Source organism: Malurus melanocephalus, unplaced genomic scaffold (assembly GCF_030028575.1).
Source record: "Malurus melanocephalus ecotype Western Australia unplaced genomic scaffold, MMel_1.1 scaffold_96, whole genome shotgun sequence".
Classification (NCBI taxonomy): Eukaryota; Metazoa; Chordata; class Aves; order Passeriformes; family Maluridae; genus Malurus; species Malurus melanocephalus.
The window spans coordinates 1,132,987-1,158,824 of NW_026623328.1; the positions used below are offsets into that span (position 1 = coordinate 1,132,987).

The 25,838-nt window shown below is 39.5% G+C and overlaps 1 protein-coding gene across 2 annotated transcripts in view; it reads left to right on the forward strand.

The window, feature by feature from the left end:
- Window positions 1-25,838, forward strand: part of TMEM266 (transmembrane protein 266) — an 85,967-nt gene that overhangs the window by 23,224 nt on the left and 36,905 nt on the right. Inside the window, exons 2-7 of one of the 2 annotated variants that reach the window (XM_057368702.1) lie at window positions 1,183-1,334; window positions 2,443-2,551; window positions 3,535-3,639; window positions 5,718-5,906; window positions 19,711-19,865; window positions 23,835-23,908. In XM_057368702.1, coding sequence (XP_057224685.1) covers window positions 3,626-3,639; window positions 5,718-5,906; window positions 19,711-19,865; window positions 23,835-23,908 — 432 coding nt within the window. In that variant the 5' untranslated portion in view covers window positions 1,183-1,334; window positions 2,443-2,551; window positions 3,535-3,625. The remainder of the gene's footprint in view (window positions 1-1,182; window positions 1,335-2,442; window positions 2,552-3,534; window positions 3,640-5,717; window positions 5,907-19,710; window positions 19,866-23,834; window positions 23,909-25,838) is intronic. The other variant, XM_057368703.1, reaches the window with a different exon arrangement.

The following is a 25,838-nucleotide window of genomic DNA, read 5'->3' on the forward strand; positions in this document are numbered from 1 at the left end:
AACAGAGGAAAGCTAAAGGGCTTGGAAGGCAAGGACAGCACTTTTACACATTTTGAAGGTCTTGCCTCAGAAAGAGCTTAGTTGAATGGATTACAACTTCCTTCAGTACTGCAGAGGGGTGAAGAGCTGAATGAGCTTGGCTGATATTTGAACTGTGATCCCACACATTTTGAGCTGGACTATCAGTGAGATTGACTCTTGTCTTGGTACATACAAGATGTCAATTAGTCCAGTGAATGTTTCTGGTTGTTATACTTCTTGAAAGCTTGCACTAGAAACTAGTAGGGTGGTTCTTTCCGTCATATCTCCTTTCTAAACTGTTTCTGTTAAATTTTGGAAATTGTGCTCCTTCTACAGCCATCTCACCTGGAAAACACWCCATAGAAGAAATGGAATTGCTGAACTCTCAGGGAATGGGTATTGCCCATGCTCACGTGGCAGTTTAGCATGTCCTGTGTGCTGCCTGCTCTCAATTCTGCAAAGTGGGGAAAAAAGCCAAAAACCCTGRACCTGTTAGTAATTCCATTAGATGAGACTATGAGAGATGGGGCTTTTTTGTCTACTGGACATTGAGTGGGTTAAGTGGGGAAAGAGCTGTATGGAAAAATTTCCACTCAGGTGACGGATGGAATACCCAAAACTTGTCTTCTGCCTATCTCTGTCGGCAGGGAGAGGAGCACCATCATTCCACTTTACCTACAGGAAAATCCTATAGGAATGCAAGTAAGAGAGAAGTTTAAAAGAATAAAATCCCCCTGCTGATCCCTGCTGCCTTTAGAAACGTTTCAGTTGCAAAGAAATTTGATGTGGAAGTTGCAAGTAGTTTATGTTGCTAGAAAATATGGGGTTTTTAAGGAAGTTAAAAATAGATAGATGAGGTGGAGTGGATGGTAAAAAATACGATTTTTCAGAATACCAGTATATATTAATACATTTCTGTTGCTTGCATAAAGCCTGTAAAGAACATGAATCACAGTAATCCATTTGGGAGATAGATACACACAACCTATTACATTTTTTTTGTCTTCTTATTGCACTTACTAACTCTAGTTGCCTCCAATTCATTAGATCAGCGAACACATTAGTCATTTTTACCAGAGATTACTCACGTTTTGCCCCTTTTTCTTTGAGGWTGGTTGCACTGAGTCCTTTGGAGAGTTGAGTCCCTGTGTTTCCTTGCAGGTGTCTCGGTGCTGCTGATCTCACGCCGTGATCTCCTTGTGTCATGGTAGCGATCCCTGCGGCTGTGGTGAGCTGGACTCTGCTCCCTGGGGAGCCTTCAGCACTGTGGGAAGAGCTGCTGCCCTCCTGCCAGCAGCTCCTTCAGCCTTGGGGTGAGTAGACTTTACCTGGAGAGCTGCTGGCTCCAGCAGGAGGGAGCTGGCCTGGTTATTGCTGCTGCCACTGGTCACATACGGCTCAGAGCACTGCCTAAGCTGTAAAACGTAACTCTGTATGATTGTGGATGTACTTCTAGCTTTGGGGGAAAAGGAGACTCTGTTCTGGATGGACAAATATTTAGTATTTATGTCTTGTGTTGCTGGCTAGTTCCCTCAGAATTTTAGGATTAATCTAAAAAATAAGATTTCTTAAAATCTAGATGTACATTTTTTGTCACTGCTTTGTTTTCTAAACCCTCTTTGGGAAGGAGGTAGGGGTTGCCAGCACTGTGCTGTCTCCCGAATAAATGGTGAGATTTTTACCAGGTTAAGAAGCTTCCATATGTACACTTGCCTGCCTGTCCTCTAAGGCCRGTTTCCATCAGTCGTATTCCCATTTCCTAAATCACCTTTTATTCTCCAGGCCTGCAAATACAGATAGGGCAGGATTCTGGATTTCCTCAATCTCACAAGACAGGTGCACAGTACCTCATACCTTGGCCATTTTCTCATGCTGAGTGCTAAGGACAATTGGTTTGGGTAGAATTTTTCATTCAAAATCGTTTGGGGTTTTTTTGTGTTGTAAAAATGTGAGCTCAAATTGAGATGTTAGGGAGCTAACATTGCAAAATAAGCCTAAGTCTTATATTTTAGTTTTGTTGTGCTGGTAGGTGTAACAATTGCTATTAGAAAGTTCTTTGTGATTTAAATATTCATAATTTTAGGCAAATGTTTTAGTATTTTGCTGCCTTAGGGATACAGTAAATAAAATAATTTAAGGAGTACAAAGGCTAGGGAATAGACTCTAGCTGATACTTGAATGGATATCAAATCAGGTTTCTGCTGTATTAGCAAAGCTTTATCTGAAAAAGTTTGCTTCTTACTCTGACTTTACAAGTATTACAAGGTTGTAAATAAATGRAGGGTGTATGTCTTTCTAAAGCATGTGCAGTCTTTCGTTTTAAAGTTGTCCTCTTTATATAAATAATTAAATTGCTTTTGGCTGACTTATCTACCTGAGGAGGGTGATCACAGTGCAAAACTTTTCTTCTTGCATACCCAGGCACATTATCTGGAAAATGTGAAAATGCAAAAATGCATTGGCTACGTTTTACATTTTTGTAAAATTACAAAACATGAAATAAAGCCTTGGAAATGGCTCTACAAAAGATGTAAGTTCAATTTTTTTTTTTTTTTTGCACCAAGTGTCTGTTAAGGATCTTACTGTAGTTACATTTGTGGTCTCCGCTGTAAATACTGACTGACAATTCAGCCCGTGACTCTTGTATAAAGTTTAGTGTAAGAGTATTTTTCATGATCATTGGCATTATTGTAAATAATTCTAATTTGCTAATGCTTATTTCTGTTTAACCTAAATAAGAGTTTGTTTTTAATGTTACTTTTTAAAATTGTTTATGATACAATCTTCACAGTAGCTTTCCGAAGTCTCCCATGATTTTTAAGAGTTGTTGCTTGTTGTGTGGTATTCCTCATTTTTCCTGCTAACAAAACCTGTGTATCAGTAGKTTTCATTCTCACAGGCTTGTTCTCTTCTGCTCTGGTGGCCATGCATTGCTCCAGGTACAACACAAGTGGAGATTTTGCCCTTTCCAAATGTTTTACAGGGTTTTGTTGATCAGARTAGTATCCTGATAACAGCTCACCTAGAATGTTCTACAGCATGAATTAATTTTTGGAAGAGATTTCCTAAGGTGGCAAAGGGAGTCAAGAACAGTTCAAACTCGAAAATGGAGAATAAACCCCCGAACTTCATTGGCAAAGTTAATGCTCATCTTTATAATGYATAAAAAGTTGTTAAAAATTGGCTTCCAATAGAATTTACGCTCCTGATGCCATGAGCTTTCTTTGAAAAATCCACYTCCCCCTCCGATCTTGGTTATCTTCCTTAACAATCTAGTGGTTTAAAACAAGACCTGTGTTCTTACAGAATTATGTGTTTATGTGTGAAAGTAAATGCACTGTAATTTCACAGCATTCCTTCCATATGGAGGAATTAACTTGGAATAAAAACACTTTGAAAAAGAGTCATGGGGGGAATTAAACTATTAAACACACTTACAGCATAACAGAAGTCACTGTAGCCCTTTGTATTTCTTTCAGCTGTATTTTAGATAACTTTGTTTTGCTTCTGCAGAGACSTAATCCTGCAAGGCTAGAACTTTCATGCAGAGCAGCTGGCAATAGTTAAAGATTGGAACCATTGCTGATTTGGTTGCAGCTCCAACATGACCAATCCTCAGTAAGTACCATGTGATACAAGTTACTGTAAATGAAGGGGAACAGGCACTACCTGGAGAATGATGTTGTGACTTCAAGAAGATTTTTATTTGTCTAAAGAGTATGAATTAGCAGAAAAAACATGAATGGTACTGTAAGCACGTCTGATGTGTTACAACAGCAGTGGCTGAAAACTACAATGTTACATTATTTTCAGATCTGTGTATCTTTTTTTTTTCCTGCCACCAAAGCTGTCTCCCAGCACTAGTATGTTTGTTTTATCTTTTCAATAAAATCAGTCTGTGTCTGTCATTTAGTCTGTCTAACAATACAGAAATTCAATACTGTTGAGGGAGGGAAGGTTGCACTGACCCATTTCCTTTTTCCTTTATAATACTGGAAATTGGATCATTGTATGCTCTTTCATGCAAAACTGAACCAGCTTGCATTTATAAAGGTAAGTGTCCACAGGATGGCACTAAAGGTGAAAATGAAAGAAAGTACCTGCTAAAATTAGCTTTTACCTCTGGGTTTCTGATTTCAGATTGTTTACAGAGGAATACAGTTCTSTTGGAAATTAAAGAATCTCATTACTTTCCATCATTAGTTACACATGAATAAAATAAAAGCCTTTAGGTTGTTCAAATAGTGCTTCCTTTTACCTCCTCTTTCTGCCACAGCTGCAGCCTTTCCCTGCCAAATACTCTACATRTAACAGCATTTTACTTTCTTGGGTAATTCTGGCAGCAGTTTGCTCCTTTTAATTAAAGAGTAATGTCTTCCATCTGAAAGAATTAGTCAAATAGTGAGACTCTGACCAATGGAAACTTTCAACATGAAATTCTAGTTCTTTCACCCACATCCTTAAATTATATCCTTATCCTTAGATACACCAGTTAAGTGGTCTTCTAAAGTATTCTCATATTTTCTGTGGGGGAAAATAGAAACTGCTAATCAGATTGCTTGAATATTTTAATAAGCTTCTTTAAAATGATATTACCAATGCAATTTTTGCAGTCAAGTAACACTGCAAAGTAACATAGTCAAGAGTGCTATGAACTTTTAAATTATATTCCTGTGGAAGAAGAGTATCTTCACACCTGCTATTGAAATGCTCTGAGAATATCCTGAGAGTTCTTGTAAAGTTACCAGGCTCCCCTGGAAGAAAGCTGGAGAAATTTGTGCTTGCACCTACTTGGAATCAAACAGGGCAAGCAGCTTTGCTGGGAGCTGCASAGATCAGCCCTTGCCATGCAGCTGTGTCCTACAGCCAAGTCATCCTGTKCGTGCACTGAGTAATGGTAGCTGACAAAATTCCTACAGAAGCAGTATCGTGTTATAAATGTGGGAGACATACACATTGTCAGACTGTTTTTAGCTGTGTGGAGTTTCCATTAGTGTTGGTGGGTTGCTATAAGAGTCTGTCAGATTTACATACAGATTTACAGCTGTACATAAGGTTAGTTAAGATAATCTTTATGGAGGAGGCCATAATTCTTCTGAATCATTGTTCCCTTTCAGAACTATTTTGAAATAACTTGTAACAGAATGATCCTTTCTAGTTAAATATAACAAAGGTGCCATCCATCAAAACTATTTGAATCAGTATTCAAATCTGGAGTGGAAGAGGGGTCAAATTGCAACTATTAATTAATAGTTTATTTGTATATAATAATTAATACATCTAAGTGTTTATTGGTCACCTATCTAACTTACAAAGCAGCAAGTCTATAATTGGCATAGTTACATGCCTTCTTTCTGTTTTGCATAAATATTTTCCTTTTGGGTTCATGCGTTTTTTCTGTATTTGTTTATTTATAACAGCCATTTATATTTAGTCCTTTTGAAGCAGATTTAGCAGAGTGAAATGCTGTTCTCCTTTGTGAGGTTTCTGTTGATTACAGTGAGWTCTACTAAAGTTTGGAGAGATTTGATCTGTCTCCTCTGTGATGACACCTCTCTCAATGGCCTTGCACAGGCCTGAAGTTACTGGCTCTTTAGGAATCTGTGAAGTCTTGTCTCTAACTTTACTTTTACTTACTTTATCATTTAAATATTTCTATTTCTCTATGTGTATACATGTGTTTATTACATTTTCAGGCCTACAATTGAAGGTGGTGTTTCGGAAGTTGAGATCATTTCCCAACAAGTGGAAGAAGAGACCAAAAGCATTGCTCCTGTACAGCTTGTTAATTTTGCTTATCGAGATCTACCTTTAGCTGCACTTGATCTGTCTGTGGCTGGGTCCCAGCTTTTGTCAAACCTGGATGAGGAGTACCAAAGAGAAGGGTAAGTACAAAGGGCAGAGTTTTGTGTAGTTTTAGGTTACAGGAGTTTCATGGCCTGTAAAATAGGAAACATTAAACTGGAGAAGTGCAGCTGGTTGTCCTCAARCTCTTTGTAAAATCATTGTCACAGGATGGAAGTGACTTTTTCTAATATGACTAATCTAGGCTGATTTAGGGCTCTTTATCATTTTAAGTGGTTCCTAGCTACTGTTTGACCACAGTGTGGAAGCCTTATCTCAGGAAAAACTAGGTGAAACATCTAGCTGGTCAGACAAGCAGAATGGTCTGGTGAAAGCTCTTTGAGAAAGGTGTTTCMGGAAGACAGAGGGTTGACTGCTGTGCTACTTGTACATAGTTGTACAGGTCCTGACTGAGAGATAATAGCATAGTACTGCTAATTCCAGGACAGTGTATTTGTCAGCAGTAATTTGAATTGTGTAGTTTGCTTATGTAAGAATGCTGTCTTCGATAATGTATATAGTATATCTATCCCACTCCTGTTTCTGTAGAGTGGTGGTTTCAGTTTCACTGGAATAAAAGATCTTCATCAGTTCATAGCATTTGCCCAAACATAGCCCAGGTCAGATTATGTAGCATTKTTGTCCTACAGGACATTAGAAGTCATCCTTATGCCTGGTTCAGGCTTGAAGTGGCTGTAGGTGGACTGCTGTACTAAATTCTTTATGAAAGATTTGGGTCAACTGGAGAGAATCCAGAGGAAGGCAGTGAGAATGATTAGAGGCTCCAAAAACCTGCTGTGGAGTACTGATTGAAATAACTGTGTTTCACATGAAGAAGAGACTTTGGGGGGAGCTTCTAAGAGACTTCAGTGAAGAAGGGAACAGCCTGTTATTGATCTCCATGATGTTTAGGACAAGAAGTAAAAAGCTTGAATTGCAGCAGAGGATAGTGAGGGCAGCAAAGTGCTGGGGTAGACTGCTGGTGTGTATGGGAAGGAGGGGAAAATAGGTCCAATTGCTGGATGTCTTCAAGAAGATGCATTTGTCAGGAATGGCAGCACTGTATTTAACATCCCTCAGGGCAGAGATGAGGTGAGTGCTGGTGCCTGCCCTCCCTGGTTCTGTGGCTGCTGTTCCCTGTGTGTCACACTGGACACATTCTGCCTCCACTGTCAGTAAGGTCCTGTGAAGGCACTCCCAGTAAGCCATACAGAATGCTCACTGCTGAAGACTTTAAAAGGCTTTATGTAAGCCTCCTTTTATTAACAGCTCAGTGCATTTTAACCTGTGCTCTGTAATCAGCAGAGACCTGCTTGATCTCGGCTCAGCAGGTATTCTGTACGATAGTCAGGAAGAAAGATGTGGGGAAGGCTCTTGCCTTTAATTTCTTTCCAAATTGGACTTTATGAGACATCTCCAAAAAGTTGTTACTCCAAACAAGGGGAAATACATTTCGAGTAGGTTATATAAGTACGGTACAACTGYAACATAAAATACCCTGCATAGCAAAAGAGGCACTTGAAAATTAATTTGAGTATGCAGGTGTAACCCTCAGGCTATTTTKGTGCTGAGTCAATACTGGTTTAGTTCAAAGATGCATTTTTATAGATTTTTATGATCTGAAACTGAATTCTTCACTGTGCCAAAGGGCACAGATCTCTTACTGTAACCATTTGAGCAGCTTTGCAGTCCTAAGCATGGAAATAGGCTTTGCCATTCCTCTTTCTCAGCACAGTTTTCTTTTGTGGCTTTGTCAGTTTGAATAGAAATAAGCAGGTGCCATCCAGACCTCCCAGCTKTAGAGTGCATTCTCTGACGAAAGTTCAAAGCTTAAATTTGGACATCCCAATGTGTTTTGGTTGAGTATGTTCAGCTGCCTTGTGGGAATGGTGGCTTCTTCCTTTCGGAAGCATTCATGACAACTGATGCCCTGGGAAATCTAGGAGCAGAGCTGAACTTCAGAAGCCCAGCAGCAGGAATAAAATACTATCCCTGTGCCACCTCCTGGCTTGGTTGGGAATATGTCTGGTTTTATGAATGTGGTGTGATTTCTTTCCCATGGCCTTGTTAGTTGTGACTGGCATCAAATCAAGTGAGAAGGAGGTMGGGTGGGTCAGATCAGTTTGGTGCTGGAACTGGCAGCCACATCTCCCTTATATGCAAAGAGAGTGATGTGGGGAGGACATGGACCTGCATGTTTTGTGTGTGGCTCTGTTCTCGATCTGCAGCTGGTCTAGGCAACTTGTAGGCATCCTAATTGCAAGGCTCTGGCACATCCCTGTGCTTGGCAAGAGTGAGTGGTTGTTACAAAGTGCATCTTCCACAACTTTGTTGGACAACATAATTGTCCACGGTCACTAGTTCCTGATTACTGTAAGTCTCCATTTCCTTGCATGGAGCAGCAAGAGACAGCAAACTAGAGATGAGTAAAGGAGCAAGAAAGGAGCCTCCTGATTTAATGTTGTGTGCACCCCAAAGTGCACACAAAGCTTTCCTCTGCGTTCTTTAAGGTTACAAGGTGTTTCGGGTCCAAGAACAAATTTGACCTGGTTACTTACTAGGGGAGCTTTTTGTTTCATCTGAGGGAATGTTTCCGTTGATAATCCCAATATTAATTAGCAGTCAGAAATAGGTGGGTCAATAACCCTCTTCCTGTGCCTGGAAACTCTCAGACGCATCAGACTAGCTACCCCTCTCACAAGAAATGAAAAAAAGAGAAGGAAAAAGAAAGAAAATTATGGTCTGTCTTTAACTTGTTAGACAGAACATACGCAAGTTGACATTCCTATGCTTTAATACTGGAATAAAAGTCTTTGTGCAGCTTGATGGGGCTTTGCTTTTTCATATCAAATTCTCAGGGCAGTCAGTTCCTGGCTGTCAGTGTTGTTGGAGGAGTTTTGTGGACAAAATTTGTTTGAGCTGGTTTTGTCAGAAATTTAGATGACAATGYTGATCCCTGTGCTAAGCACCAAAGAAAGGATTGCAGATTAGAGGCACATTAAGCCTGTCCCTCATGTACACCTGTAAGTAGTGAAAGGGTAATCAGGCCAGAAAAGCCTTTCCACTCTACGTGAAACCCTCAAAGAAAACACAAAATGTGTTGTCTTCTAATGTGGRTTGAGCAGAAGTTCTTCTCCCTCTGTAGACTTCTCATATAGGGAAGATAAAGAKATTTCCATTATGGAAGTTGGTTCAGTTGGACAGAATCTGCATTGCAAATATTCTCATTRCAAGTCATGAGGGTGAGCCAGCATTGTCGTTGTCCTTGCAGTGATGAGGAGTAGGGGATGTGTGGCTACCCCAYGTGGGATAGGAGGAATTTCTGCAGCTGTTGTGCTTCCTGGCTGCAGTTAGGCTGATGTGCCTGGTGTTGACAGAGCTATGGTTCTACTCTTCAGAAARAGGAAGTTTTCTGGTAAACAGCAACAATTTGGGACTAAAGCGTTTTGAGTATTATGTGACTACAGTGGCCTCTACTTAAAAAATCCCTTRCTCTTTGGGAAGAAGGTACTGTTTCTTGTTACTATAGGAAGCTTGGTTCTCAGAACCAATAGAGTGATGTTCATTATTTACTGGTCCCATTGATCTGTGCCGCAGTTCCCTGTTAGAGTCATCCTTGGGTGCTGCTGCTGCTGTGCACAGTRCTCCATTCTTAGACACTGCAGAAAGGGTTGAGGTGTAGGCTGGAGATATATCTATGAGAATTGAACTCCTCCCAGAAACCTGCCTTGGATGCCAAGAGAGCACCTGGTGTACACCTCTAAGATACCTGGGTGATGCTCACATTAAAAAAGCACAACCTTGCAGCAGTTGGGTTGCCAGTTTACTTTGTGTCTGAATTTACTGGAGAGGCTGTGACTGCATTGAACTCAATTTGCATGAAAGCAGTCTGTAGATGTTTCTTTGAGGAGACTAACCACGCAGAAAGGTGAGAAAAATTTTAAATATTAACATTGCTCTAAGTGCCGCTCTTAATTTCTTTTTTTCCAATCAAATATTCTATTTTTCAAAAAAATGTTTCTCTCTTCTGTTTTTTTTTTTTTTTTTTTTTTTTTTTTGTATTAATGTCCAATAAAAGTGATGGAGAATAGCAGAAAAATTGACAACATTCAGAAAGTAGTACATGGATAGGGAAAAGCTCTCCTTCCTATATTTTCTGTATGTTCCAGTTAGGAGGTGTCAATCACAATAAATTAGTTAAAAAATTACAGATTGTCTGTCTGCATATTCACACAATAAAATGCAGTCTGCAGTGCAACTGTGAGCCTCTCTCAGGGGTTGAGAAAGAGGGAGAGATTCACACCAACTTTGAAATTATTTGTTGTATGTGTTTTAAAATGCAGCTCCTGAGTTTTAATGTTAAACAAATTTGAAATATGTAGGTGTTTTCAAATACTTTGTTTTACATCAAAAGCTGTAAAGTTTCTGAGTTCACACAGTTAATGTGACTCATTTGACATTAGCTGTAAATAGTCATGCTGTTGTAATTTAATAATTTATGATCATCTGTTCATAGCCTTAGATTGGTTTGGTCACAGCTAGAAAGTGCATTAAACAGTAGGAATATCTGAAGAAAGAAAACGGTAAGGAGAGAGAGAGAAAGGAAGGGGAGCCAAAACTGAGCAGAGATTTACAGGGATGGAGAAATTAACACAGGGAAGTGTTGTGAGCTCTCATTTTAAACTGGTTGCAAGACTTTGCTGGTTGATGTATTCACCCGTCCTGGGGAAAAAAAAAAATGTCTGTTCCTTTCAGATATTACTTTGATCTTCTGGAGATGTTTTACTTGTACTTTCTATAAGGCTTAAAGGTGCTTTAACTAAAAGAACTAGACTAGATCAAGYTCTCACATTTCTTGTTTTCTGCTTTTCTTGTCATTATCTGGTGGCATAATTAAAAATAGTCCCTTTTCTGAATGGGTTTGTGCACCTCAATGTAGATCCTGGATACACGGTGGGTAATGACGTTCAAGCCCCAGAAAAAGTGCAAAGGTTTTGGGGGGCACAACTATTTCGTGTAGTGAGCAAGCTCCTTGTCACAAAAATGACTTGGAATTTAGTTTTAGCTGCCAGTYATAGTCTGAATCCAGAAAGATGGTGCAAAATCCTAACATGTGGGTACAGTGAATGAGACTGTAGTGCTGATCTGTTGTTTGTGCAGTGCTTTATCACTGCTACTCTTCGTGCTGTGGTCCAAAACAGACCTGCACTGCAGCAGAAAATGAGCATTCAGCTCAACAGAACCTGTGAGGTGCCCAGCTCTTCACTAGAGAAAACATGACATTTTGGGCTGTGTTGTAGGGGCGTTTAGCAATTTAGAAATTTCTATTTCTGTGCGCAGCCTTTTAAGTGTTTATTTTTGTAAATTTTGTTTTCCAGAATAGCTCATTACTGTGTTTATCCTAGTACCTAAGTCCTTTGAGCATGCCCCTCCCGTGTCTTTTATCAAGTGATAGAGCAGCACCGTAAGTAAGACAAAGAATTAATTTTCTAGCTCACCAATTTTAAGACTTTTTCAGTTTGGAGAACTTTCTGTATTTTTCCATCTGAACTTGCTTTTCTCAGGTAGTTTTTGTGAGYAGAAAGGTAGCAGTTGTAGCCCACAGATCACTCTGTTTGCAAGAGTTTGCAAAGCTCTTTATTGGAGGCTGGAAATGACATGGGCCTAATTTGTCTGACTTGACACTGGAATTAATTGTCTAAGTTGGGGAAGATATGGCTTGGTGGAAAAAATGAGATCTTTTTTTCAGGATAAGCAATAACACAAAGGGGAAATGTGGAAAAGAGGAATATTTGTCTGGAAGGCAAGTCTAAAAAAGTCAACTAAATGCTGAGCAGCAGTCTAAAAGCCAGTCAGATCTTAGGATTGCTAAGGCAAAGGAGCAGAGAATAAAAGAGAGGCTGTTGTCATGCCTCTGTATATCCAAGCTTTGCCCATGTCTTGAACACGAGTGCAGTTCTGGTCCCTGTCAAAAAGGATATGGTAGATATCAAAGAACTGGAAAACAATCAAAGGAAAACTGTGATCAAAGATGTGATACAGCTTCCATCAGAGATTACTATGTAAAATAGGACTCCTCAGTCTGGAAAAGAGCAGGCTGACTGAGATTTGATTGATATTACAAAGTCTGTGACACAGAGAGGTTAAAATAAGTCTTGACATCCACACACCCCCTCCCAATACAGTCTCTAAGGTACATTAATAGATTAAGGCCCAGTTCCAAAGAAACAAAAAGAGTTTGCTCTTGGCACAGGGAGCAGTAGATGCCTGAAGCTACTTTCTGAAGGACATGTGGCTGTGAGTAGCTTATCCCTCCACACAGAGATTGGACAAGTTTGTGGAAGAGAAATTCATTGGAGGTTACTAAGTACAATTGAGAAAGCACATCTGCTTCAGGAAGTGACCAAATGGAAAATAGTTGGATGCTGTGAGAATGTTAAGGGAAAGTATTTGTATGTTTGCTATGCTCTTAGTCATCTTGAGACTTGTGCTCAAGGCCACTGCTGAAGACAAGGATGCCAAGCCTTTGTTCAGTATTTTCTATTATGGCTGTTCTTAGGTTTCCTAAAGGGTGTTTTTGAGGCTGATGTTAATACTTCACTACAGATCTTAGCACAGAAAGGAAAAATCTAATAAGCAATTTTCTAGTGAGAGTAGTAAAAGGCCAGGTAATCACAGGAATGTCTGTGAGCAAATGGTGTGATATGCTCCTATAAAGAAGGCACAAATGATCCTAGAAAGCTTCAAGTACTTCTAATAGAGCTGGGAAGCATTCATGTAATTAATTAAGCCTATTCCAAAATATTATGTAGCGCTCCAGTTGTCTGTATTCACATGCAGAAGAGGCTGCTAGGATAGTTACAGAAACGGATTGTGTATTCTACAAAAAGCACAGGCTTTAATTAAATTACACGAATGGCTTCCATTACTGTGTATAATGCATCATGGACAAAATGCCAGCTGGGGAGAACTGATCAAGCTAAAGAATAATATTGGCACAGGAATGAGTGTGTGTAAACTGGCCATGTGTGAGTTTGGGGAGCAAACTGGGGGAATCTTTCTTGCCATTTGAGCAGCAGAGTTTTGCAGGAGTCTTNGAAAAATTGACAACATTCAGAAAGTAGTACATGGATAGGGAAAAGCTCTCCTTCCTATATTTTCTGTATGTTCCAGTTAGGAGGTGTCAATCACAATAAATTAGTTAAAAAATTACAGATTGTCTGTCTGCATATTCACACAATAAAATGCAGTCTGCAGTGCAACTGTGAGCCTCTCTCAGGGGTTGAGAAAGAGGGAGAGATTCACACCAACTTTGAAATTATTTGTTGCATGTGTTTTAAAATGCTGCTCCTGAGTTTTAATGTTAAACAAATTTGAAATATGTAGGTGTTTTCAAATACTTTGTTTTACATCAAAAGCTGTAAAGTTTCTGAGTTCACACAGTTAATGTGACTCATTTGACATTAGCTGTAAATAGTCATGCTGTTGTAATTTAATAATTTATGATCATCTGTTCATAGCCTTAGATTGGTTTGGTCACAGCTAGAAAGTGCATTAAACAATAGGAATATCTGAAGAAAAAAAACCATAAGGAGAGACAGAGAAAGGAAGGGGAGCCAAAACTGAGCAGAGATTTACAGGGGTGGAGAAATTAACACAGGGAAGTGTTGTGAGCTCTCATTTTAAACTGGTTGCAAGAYTTTGCTGGTKGAKGTATTCACCCRTCCTGGGRAAAAAAAAAAATGWYTGTTCCTTTCAGATATTACTTTGATCTTCTGGAGATATTTTACTTGTGCTTTCTACAAGGCTTAAAGGTTCTTTAACTAAAAGAACTAGACTAGATCAAGCTCTCACATTTCTTGTTTTCTGCTTTTATTGTCTTTATCTGGTGGCATAATTAAAAATAGTCCCTTTTCTGAATGGGTTTGTGCACCTCAATGTAGATCCTGGATACACGGTGGGTAATGACGTTCAAGCCCCAGAAAAAGTGCAAAGGTTTTGGGGGGCACAACTATTTCGTGTAGTGAGCAAGCTCCTTGTCACAAAAATGACTTGGAATTTAGTTTTAGCTGCCAGTCATAGTCTGAATCCAGAAAGATGGTGCAAAATCCTAACATGTGGGTACAGTGAATGAGACTGTAGTGCTGATCTGTTGTTTGTGCAGTGCTTTATCACTGCTACTCTTCGTGCTGTGGTCCAAAACAGACCTGCACTGCAGCAGAAAATGAGCATTCAGCTCAACAGAACCTGTGAGGTGCCCAGCTCTTCACTAGAGAAAACATGACATTTTGGGCTCTGTTGTAGGGGCGTTCAGCAATTTATAAATTTCTGTTTCTGTGCGCAGCCTTTTAAGTGTTTATTTTTGTAAATTTTGTTTTCCAGAATAGCTCATTACTGTGTTTATCCTAGTACCTAAGTCCTTTGAGCATGCCCCTCCCGTGTCTTTTATCAAGTGATAGAGCAGCACCGTAAGTAAGACAAAGAATTAATTTTCTAGCTCACCAATTTTAAGACTTTTTCAGTTTGGAGAACTTTCTGTATTTTTCCATCTGAACTTGCTTTTCTCAGGTAGTTTTTGTGAGTAGAAAGGTAGCAGTTGTAGCCCACAGATCACTCTGTTTGCAAGAGTTTGCAAAGCTCTTTATTGGAGGCTGGAAATGACATGGGCCTAATTTGTCTGACTTGACACTGGAATTAATTGTCTAAGTTGGGGAAGATATGGCTTGGTGGAAAAAATGAGATCTTTTTTTCAGGATAAGCAATAACACAAAGGGGAAATGTGGAAAAGAGGAATATTTGTCTGGAAGGCAAGTCTAAAAAARTCAACTAAATGCTGAGCAGCAGTCTAAAAGCCAGTCAGATCTTAGGATTGCTAAGGCAAAGGAGCAGAGAATAAAAGAGAGGCTGTTGTCATGCCTCTGTATATCCAAGCTTTGCCCATGTCTTGAACACGAGTGCAGTTCTGGTCCCTGTCAAAAAGGATATGGTAGATATCAAAGAACTGGAAAACAATCAAAGGAAAACTGTGATCAAAGATGTGATACAGCTTCCATCAGAGATTACTATGTAAAATAGGACTCCTCAGTCTGGAAAAGAGCAGGCTGACTGAGATTTGATTGATATTACAAAGTCTGTGACACAGAGAGGTTAAAATAAGTCTTGACATCCACACACCCCCTCCCAATACAGTCTCTAAGGTACATTAATAGATTAAGGCCCAGTTCCAAAGAAACAAAAAGAGTTTGCTCTTGGCACAGGGAGCAGTAGATGCCTGAAGCTACTTTCTGAAGGACATGTGGCTGTGAGTAGCTTATCCCTCCACACAGAGATTGGACAAGTTTGTGGAAGAGAAATTCATTGGAGGTTACTAAGTACAATTGAGAAAGCACATCTGCTTCAGGAAGTGACCAAATGGAAAATAGTTGGATGCTGTGAGAATGTTAAGGGAAAGTATTTGTATGTTTGCTATGCTCTTAGTCATCTTGAGACTTGTGCTCAAGGCCACTGCTGAAGACAAGGATGCCAAGCCTTTGTTCAGTATTTTCTATTATGGCTGTTCTTAGGTTTCCTAAAGGGTGTTTTTGAGGCTGATGTTAATACTTCACTACAGATCTTAGCACAGAAAGGAAAAATCTAATAAGCAATTTTCTAGTGAGAGTAGTAAAAGGCCAGGTAATCACAGGAATGTCTGTGAGCAAATGGTGTGATATGCTCCTATAAAGAAGGCACAAATGATCCTAGAAAGCTTCAAGTACTTCTAATAGAGCTGGGAAGCATTCATGTAATTAATTAAGCCTATTCCAAAATATTATGTAGCGCTCCAGTTGTCTGTATTCACATGCAGAAGAGGCTGCTAGGATAGTTACAGAAACGGATTGTGTATTCTACAAAAAGCACAGGCTTTAATTAAATTACACGAATGGCTTCCATTACTGTGTATAATGCATCATGGACAAAATGCCAGCTGGGGAGAACTGATCAAGCTAAAGAATAATATTGGCACAGGAATGAGTGTGTGTAAACTGGCCATGTGTGAGTTTGGGGAGCAAACTGGGGGAATCTTTCTTGCCATTTGAGCAGCAGAGTTTTGCAGGAGTCTTTTGCAGGAGTCTTCCAAGAAATGCTATGAGGTTTGAAATAGCACAAGTTTTAGGGGGAAAAAAGATGAGGRTGTTCTCAATAGTTAAACTTCTGTAGTTAAACCAAGCTTGTAGAAGTCCAGAAAAGGGGTGCAGAGCTTTGTYTGTTCCTTGGAGTTAGTTGCTCAAGGCCTCCAGCTGCTCCCTGCAGCCTACTGTGAGGCTCTGCTGTCTGTGTTGTCTCAGCCAGATTTTGTATTGTTATTTAGCCTGTGTTCCTGTCACTTCCTGACCATGGCCTTTCTACTCCTTCAGATGGCAATTTGGATCTCATCCATCCTTCTGTTTTCTGATCATAACCATCTTGTGAGGTGCAAACACTTGCTGTTTAGCCAAAAGAAAGGAAAAAAAGACAGGGTAAGGTATAATGCAGATTTTGGCATATTTGTTTACAAGACCAGAAAATAGAAACAGTGACAGCTGTTAACAGCTTGAAAAAATTGTTTGTAGTGGTTCCTTACCACATAAATATGTTCAACCTTTCCCAGTTTTGCCTTATGTTCTTTTTTTCCAAGCTGTTTATTAGTAAGGCTAACAGGATGATGACAGATTGGTTATGCACAAAGCCATGTGTGAAAGTATCTTTAAAAAGAATTACCCCTGGTAAAATTCCACTAAATATATTTTAATGTCTCAGAACAAAACTTTACAGCCCAATTCGCTATCAAGTAACAAATTCCCATGCTAGTAAATTCTTTTACTTCATCCAGGCGTTGCAAGAAAGATAAATACTATTTCTGTTGTAGAGACGAAGTAGCTGAGATCCTTTATGAACCTGTTTGAAGTCACCCAGGAAAGTTTTCCTGAGTCATACTTGTCTGAGAGTTCAAGCAAACACAGTCTGGACATCAATGGAATGTGTGCTTGTTCTCTGAACAAAATACAGGACTTTTTTACTAGTTCGTAGGGTTTTGGTGATTTGGTTTTTTGTTTCGTTTAGGGGTTTGTGTCTGAAGTGAGGGAGAAAGGTCTTTTACTTGTCTATGGTTACTATGAAATCTGTTCATAAATTTATGAACTGCATAAGTTATGTTTTGGTTTGTAAGGTTTTTTGAAAATTCTCTATAGCTGATTTTCTAATCTGAGCTTAAAATTTTAAGTGTAGTTTTGCAGTGTCATGTGTGAAATGGCCAGAATTTGGAAGGTAAGTTTAAACCCACAGTAATTCTGGTAGGGGATTGTTTTTCTCCAGATTTCTCATCTGTTGAATGGATGAGCCCTTTCACATTAGAAGGCTAAGATAGTACTGTGCTAAAACAGGTTACAGGGCTGAAGAGATAATGAGATTTGTGTATTAGGAGTCATTGGGGTTGACATGTCAGCCTGTAGACAGTGATGTGCAGGTGCTGCTCAGTGTCTGTGCACAGGCCAAGTGTTTAACACCTCACCTTGGTGTARTAAGTCAGGATACAGAACTGAAGGTGGTTCTTCAGTGCTTAAATTTCAAATACTTTTGTGTATTTGAAATCAATTTATATATTTTATGAGTGTGATACAGGTGGAAATGTGCAGGTGAACTGTTCTTGACCTCTTAAGCTGCTTGTTTTTTCCAACTGTAAACTGATAGTTTCATTCAGAAGCTTTTTACTGTTGTCAGTATTGAATAATAATACTGAACAGACAATAACTCCATGTTACTAACATTCTGTAAGTAATTAATAGCTTGAGTAACAACTATCATGGCAAGTATTGTACTGTGGCAAGTATGGTTGATATATTCTTACTAATGTGTTTGGTATATTTGAAAATCTTGACTATSTAGAGCTTTTCAAGGCAGGTAATTGGGCCCTCTACTGATGATTCTGTGAATAGGARAAGCTGCCCTGCAATATTAAAATACTGGCATAAAGGCTCTTTTGGAAAAGGGAAGATAAATGCAAGCAGATAAATAGAGCTAAAACCTGTTCTGTTTAAACAGAGCCATCCGCCCTCATTGTTTCTAGAAATATCTAAAAAAACCCAGCCCTAAGCCCAAATCATAGTTGCATTAAGAGCAAGTTATCCTCTTTCGAAAAAATGTGAAATAAAATTCATCAGAAGATCAAGTTGRCAGAAAGGCCCTATCCCAATGCCCTTTTTATGCTTAATGTTTTAAAACAACCTATTTAAAATCTGGTGCATTCTGTATTCAGGCTAGAGCCATAATGAAGTCTAACCTAAGGGCAAGTTCTTGATAGTAACACTTGTCAAATCTTCTCTGAAGCTTTGAGAGTCARTTGAGGAGGTCTTTTACAGTCAGGCAATCAGGCAATCTGACTACAAGTGTTGATATGCTTAATTCTGAGAAGCTGCTTGAAAGTGTCAAGTCTCTGAGCACTGCTTGGCATCACTTTCTCCCTCATTTGTGAGTGTGTTAGAGAACATTTTGTGATGTTTTTCCAAGTGTTTGATTATAACATGAGTTATTGAGTCTAGAGCTGTTTATTAGGAATCGATCAGTATCATCATGTCTTCTTGTACACCTCTGATTTCTGTGTGTTGATATTGTAGTCAGACACTGGAGTTACTGCACCACACTTGCAGCTTTTTAAAGCCTAGTTAATAAATCATGTCAGCTGTTCATTACCTAATGTGTATTTACAGTGCTTTGAAAATCTGAAGTGCCAGGCAACCATCCCATCCAAACTTTCTGAGGTGAGCCAGTACAGGAACACTGCAGAGCACTGATGAGCAATGATGTGATGGTGCATCAAAGTGACATTGAGGGGATGCAGTTAGGAGGTAAAACGTATCAGGATGAGCTTTATGCATCTGAAGTCTATGCTATTGTTATTCCTATTACCAATGCTTTTAAAAGAACAAAAGTATTCTTAACACCCCACTTGTAGATGTGTATCTGCATTAGCAAAATGTAGTGCAACATTTACTCCTTCATCGACTTCCTTCCAGAGTTCTGGTCCTCACAGCCTCCTCACACCTTTCTGCATCCTGCCTAAACTTTATTCTCCCTCTGAAAAGGGGTTTGGGAGCAATCCCTGGTGCATGCTGTCCCCCAAACTCTGGCAAGGTGATTTTTTTGGCCTGATCCACAAACAGATTGATGAGAGTTGGACAAATAGCCAGGCGAGAGAGCCTTGGCCAGAGGCTTGACACCTTGCCAGGCTGCGTACCTTTGCTACTTTAAAGTGTAGCTGTGGAGTTGCTGAGCTTATTCTTTGGTATTTTCCAGATTCCTACTGTTCTTTTCCATGATGTCATGGGCTGATTGTTGCAAACCAAATTTGGCAGCCCTTGTCAGATCTGTCTCATAGAGCAGGGATAAAGTTACATGACCAGAAAATTCAGCAGCAGAGAAATGCTTTWAAAAAAGTCATTAACTTCTAAATAGCAGAGTCCTGCTATGCCTTGGTACTCACAGATAAATGAATGCAGCATGTATGTCAAAATAAGAGCACAAAATAAGAGGACTAGTGAGACAGGAAGAAAGCAGAAATGYGTGTGTGATAATCAGGGCTGCATGACTCAGTATGGTGAAGGCACTCAGACACCAGGACACCCAGAGCTGGGGACGTCCCAGGACGGAGGTTTTTCTTACATTTTTCTTGGTAAAGAAACCAGTGAAAGTGAAGTTTGCAAAGTCTTTGTGCATTRTTGCTGAGTGTATCCGTAACAGCAGAACTTACAATTTTGAGTTCACTGCTCTTTAGCTCTTTTCCTTTTTCACTTCTTTTCCTTTCTTGTTTTCCCCTTAATTTTATTTCTTTAGATCTAACTGGCTAAAACCGTGCTGTGGGAGACGAGCAGCTGTGTGGCAGGTATTTTTGCTCAGTGCAAGTCTCAACAGTTTCCTGGTAGCCTGTGTAGTATTGGTGGTGATTCTTCTGACTCTGGAACTCCTAATAGATATAAAGCTTCTCCAGTGTGAGTAGGAGGATTTTTTTTTTAAATTTTGATTTTTTAATTTTTTTTTTAATTTTGATGAAATAAAGGCTTAATTTGCTGGGAGATTTTTGAAGGGGGGAGGATGGTGGGGTTGGTTTTTTCCTATCTTTTAAATCATTACTAGGCTAGGTAAGAAATGTGTTCCTGTGGAATCCTGGTATAGTGAAGTCAGTCTCTTCCTTATTTTTCTGACCAAATCCAGGTCAAATAACAGATTCAGTACAGGACAAATTTTCAAAGGATACATGCAGAGTGTACACGCAGAGATTCAGATGTGTTGTCATTAGTACTTGGAAAGTACTAATAATATGCCCTGTAGAGACATTATTTATGCACAGAAGAAAAATGTGTGCAACATTAATCCCTGATACCTATCACATGTGGATAGACAGAAGTGATGAACATACAAAAATAGATAGGATAATTTRGTTTTACCTCTGTTATTAATTTACTTCTGCTGAGGTGCATCGGAATGGAAATCACTGCTTTTGGGCTTGTAATGCACTGAAATTATACAGATTTTCATTCTACTTTGCTAACACACTGTGAGTCAAATAATAGATTAATTTATCTGAATTCACTCTACACAGGTTCCACAATGGAAATTTTAATGCTGCTGTTTTGCTTCCTATTTCATCTTTTTTTCCCCTACTCTTCTTTTCCTCCATTCCACCCTTTTTCTTCTTTTTTTTTKTTCTTTTTTTCTTTTATGATACAAAGTTGACATGACCACAAACACCAGCTTCACTTTCCCCTATGCTAAATGTTGAGGAGTAGCCTCCAGTATCTCCATAGAATCTCAGATGTGTTGAAATGGTTGCTGGGGTCCAGACAATCCCCTAAATGCAAGGATACATAGCACAAAAGAGTCATGGTCTGCCATTTTCTGTGGCAGCTTTAACCTGAGCAAACCAAATTTTTATTCTGTTGAAGTCCTTTCACTGTTACAGTCAATTGATTGTAGTGGAGTAAAGGTTTAGATATTGCAATGGCATTGATTACTTTAAGGGACTTGGTTGATAATTGCAGCCATTTCATAAACTCTGTAAGATGCATAAGTGAGTGTCATTGCACAGTGTTGCTCCCCATTTACACCCCGCTGTCCATACTGCACACTCTGTTCTGAGCATGGCCACTCCATTACAGCTGTTACTTTCTCTTCTCTGCTCACTCACCATTTTGGATGAGGAAGCCCAGAATTTGGATGAACCTGCCACTTTCAAAAAAGTCAGGAATGCTAATTTTGGGTATAAATCCTTAAAAATTGAACGAGGAAGAAGCTTTCAACAATATTTATTGAGGTGTCACATCCTTCTCTTTATGTAGAGAATTTTCACTTCCTCCAGAGCYGAAGAGTTTAAAAACTGGTTTTGCTAATTTCTCTCAAGAGTTCTAACAGTATTGGTCACTCTCCTCCGAAAGCATACATTTTCTCACAATTTTCTGAAGAACCTTCTAAGGAAAGCKTCACTTTAGGAATCATTCCTCCTCTGTCTGGTGCATGTGACACTCTTTCTAAGCTCTGCAGCTTGCACCTTCTGCTTGACCTACAGATTTTTGGTTGAGCCAGGTGACTTCACTGTTCAGAGGTGGCCCCTGCCTGGATGGATTTTCCCAGATCCATTCCATTTGTGTTCCTTTACATTTTAACCAGTGAAGCATCCCATRAGGCTTTTTGCCTCTGCCAAGTTTGAATATCCTCTCTCTTGTTTTAAATCAGATAAAGACTGTCTTGGTGAGGCTGACGAAAGTATTACAGTTGTGCCTTATGAGGGATGTGTGTCACATTAAGGTTTTGAAAAGCCATCAGTCCAGAACTATGTTTCTCAAAAATGTAATTACACTTTTAAGAGTTCCTTATTCTTTATAAAATCAAGCAGTGCATTAGGATATGTTACAACACATCACTGCCAATTCTGTTGGTAATAACTGCTAATCCATTCTATAGACTGTAATTACTTAGGAAGCCTCCCTTTATTAACAGAGAACMAAACCAACCAAACAAAAAAACCACCACAAAAGAAACCTGTTGTTTTCTTTGGCTGTGACATTTTCAGAGAGTGATTTTTCTCTTCTACTTTCAGTGCAGTCTTTGGTTGCATGATACAGTTCTCCCATGCACAAAGCTATTGGTTTTGAAAGTGGACACCACATTTGCAATCTGTAGGACACACACATGAAAAGGTCAGAGACCTTTTAGGGTATTGTAGCAAAAAGCATGTTCATACCAGAATTAGAAACCCCAGAAAGCAGGAGACATGTAATAGGTCTTTTATTTTAGGTACCTGTCCTGTAATCAGGTTTTTTAAGTCTGTCTTCAAAGCCCCTCACATACAATAACAAAATAACATTTCAATACCTACTCAGACTTCTTTTTGTTGTTTTTTAAAGAGAGTTGTGGCAGGTTCAAATGCCTCAGAAATATAGACCATTCTATCCATTCCTCATCATCAGCAGTTTGGGGGGAAAGGAGCTCAGGAAATCAAGTTAGTATTTCCCTCCTTCTGCAGTCATCTGCAGCAGGTGCATCTGGAGAAGGCAGCAGGCCTTTSTGAACACCATGGAGCTGAGCAGCTCTGCTCCTGGGCTGCTGGACCTGTGCCCTGGCTGGGGCCATGCAGAGCTGTGCGCATGAAACAAATCCTGTGCTGCAGCACTGCCTCAGTAAAAAGGGGTTCAGGGCTTGCCCAAACAAGAACATCAGATACACACTGCAGGAATGTGTATCTGCCAGAAAATCGTCTTATGGAATAAGATCCACAGAACGCAGGTGCTGCTCCTACAAACTTCTGTAATGTTCACTCAGGGTGTGTCAGGATGAATTTTCTTCCCAAATTCCTGGTTGCTGTTTCTTTTTTGTCACTAGAGGGCAGCTGGAGCCCTGTATGGCCCGGTTGGGAAAACTGCATCAAAAGGGTTTCCAGTTCTGTAGGCTGCCCTATAAAGGTAGTGCCTCGGGAATTTTAATATGTCATATTTTGCTGATTTGTTTCACCTTTAACTAATTCCTCTGCTGCACCACAGCAAATGCTCTCTCATCGAGCCATGAAAGAGCCTCAGCAGTGACAGTTCCAGTGGCAGCAGATACTGAGTTTTATTTGTATRTGGATTTCTTCTTACATCCCTCTCCTCTTCTTCCCATATTATTCGATTCTGATTTAAAAATAAAATTCTTCATTTAGAATGAAGACMTAGTTAATTCTGCCACAGCCTTGCACCTCTATGCCCACAGCCACTGCTTGCCTTACACAGTCATTCTCTGACACTACAAGACTGCACAGCCTTCTCTGATCTGCCTGCTGTGAAGGTGGCAGACTCACAAATACCCTGAAGTAAGGAGAGAATGCTTTCTCTTCATTCCCTTAATCCAAATTTGGAGCATRTGGGAACAGGAATTGCTAGCAATTCAGACAGTGGACCCTGTCAATTTCCTGCATTTTTGTCAGCATAAAATATATTTTGAAGCCCATTTTGAGCTCTAGCTTTTAAGCACCTMTTCCAGACAAATACCTATTATCTGAGCTGAATTGTCAGAGACTGAATACAAGGAATAATGTGGGGATAGTAGAGCATTCTGTTTCCTTACTGAAGCCTAACTCTGGATCCTGGTACACAGGGATTAGTCACACATCTCCTACTAAAGCAGCGCATGGGGTGAGAACATGAAGCAGTGGCAGAGCATCAAAGACCTGAGCTGTGTGTCTGTCATTGCTTCCCAGCAGTAGTATCTGTAAAAGCTCCACTGAAGAGCTGCTAACATGCTGAATTAGGGTGAGCAGCTGGCAGGGCTGGAGTTCCATGTCCCATTGCATCCCATCCTCCTTCTGGTACTTCCATTGCAAAATTTAAGAAAGCAAGCATTACCATATGTGGCAGTACTAATTATGTACTAACCTAAGTTGCACTCTGCTACTGTAATGACCCTTCCTTGTATTATGTTAATTGCAGTTTCAAGTGCTTCCCAGTTTGCAGGAGTAATTCACTGGATCAGCCTAGTCATCCTCTCTGTTTTCTTTTCAGAGGTATGTATAACCAAAGTCTTTCACCACGTACAGAACTGCAAAGTATTTTTATGTTGTCACTGGAATTAGCAAGAATTTTACAGTAATTTGACTGTAAATAATGTAGCACAGTGTGTTTTAAGGGAAAAACAAGAAAAAGAACACTTGCTGCTTYTACTTAGCAAACTGAAAAATGTTATTTGGATTAGCACTGTTTGTCAGTTGTCTAGAATTGGTTAGGAAACATGGAAGATACTGCCTTACAAATTATAATTGGAAAGCTGCAGAAAGAAATAATCATCTCTRAATTACTACAGGCACTGGGCAGGATAGTTTGATCCATTTGTTATCAGTGTCAYTGGGTATAAGGTATAGGATTAAGATAAAGACATGTTTTTCAAGAATAAAGATCCCTGGGAGTTTTTTACAAAAATATCTRTTTGGAGAATGGAATTATCTCCTCTCACAATTTATGAAGGCAGTTCATATATTCTAGGTTGCTGCATATAGACCTGGTAAGAGAATGAAACAAAGGGTGAATTTCTTTGACAAAATGTGTGTGAATGTATCCATTGGAAAAGGCACTAGTCATGATGTAACAAATGACCAAACTGGGATAATCTGCTTTTCTGAGCTTTCAATTTTATTCCAAAAAGAAATAATTGGTATTGAGACATTTAGACTGCTCCTGAATGATTCCAAAATGCTTTTATGGCTGTTTTTCAGGTTGTAATACATTACTTGGCACAAAACCAAGTTTTATGTTTGTTAAGTTGCAAGACAGCTTGGACTTAAATATATAAAACTGTTTTTTTCTGATTCCATAGGAGAAAATACAATTCAGACAGATGTTAAAATCTTCGCTCTATGGTAAATTTAGGTTACAACATGAAGGTTACAAAAAAACAATGATCAAAAACCCAAGAGCTGTTATATCTGCAAATTATTTATTGAATCACTTACGTTGAATTCATACTCATCATATTGTATCATTAGTAATTTGCGTGGTGCTCCTAATGACATACATTTATTTACATCATCACTTTGTATTTCTGCTTTTTGAGCTGGTGTTGTCAGTGGGTGCTTTCTGGAAGGGTTGTTTGATGGCAGGGAGGGGTCTCAGGCTGCTCTGGTCCCAGCCCTCTGGGGTACAAATAGGTACCATTACTGTCCTGTGCTTTGGCAGTGATGGTGGGCTCTAGGTTACATGTGAAATGACTGAAAATAATCTAAACAATTAAAAAGTTTTGCAGTCTTTGTGCATTGCACGTCCTACTTCACGTTGAGTTGAGTGACTCAGGTTTGCTAGATGGTGTCCATTTCCATTAAAGAAGTACTTTTCTCTTTCCTCCAGAATCTTTTCTCAGTGTGGATTAGCACCCTGGAGCTCCCTGTAATCTTGAGCTTCCCAACAGGATCAGCTTGTAACCCCTGCTAACAGCATGGCTGCACAACCCCACTCACCTGATCCCCTTTGCTTTCTGGAGCTGCTTCACCCAGAGCTGCTCCTGTGCTCCTCAATTCCCCTGCTGGACTGCAGTGTCCAGTTCTGYTTTCATTCCTTTGCACCACTCTGCTCACCCCTGCTGCAGTGCCTTGCCCCTGTACCCCTTCAGAGTTCCCAGCTCTTGTTCAGCTGTTTGTGGCAGTGCAGACACGTCCCCAAAGCCAGTACTCGTCTGTCTCAAGGAAGGAATTGCTTGTTTCAGTTCTGCTGAGGACAGAGTACCCTCTGAAGTGAATGAAYTGGTTCAGAAGTATTTTGCAGGAAAAGAGTAACAGAAATGTTTCACAGAGCCAAAACAGGTTCCCTGACTCACCATCCTCATTTTGGATTTGTGTTGGCTTTTCTCCTCTATTAGGTATTTGGAATTACTTTTCTACTTGTTGTTCTCATTTATTATAAACCACTTATTACTTTATTATAASCTCTTATCACACTTCATTATTT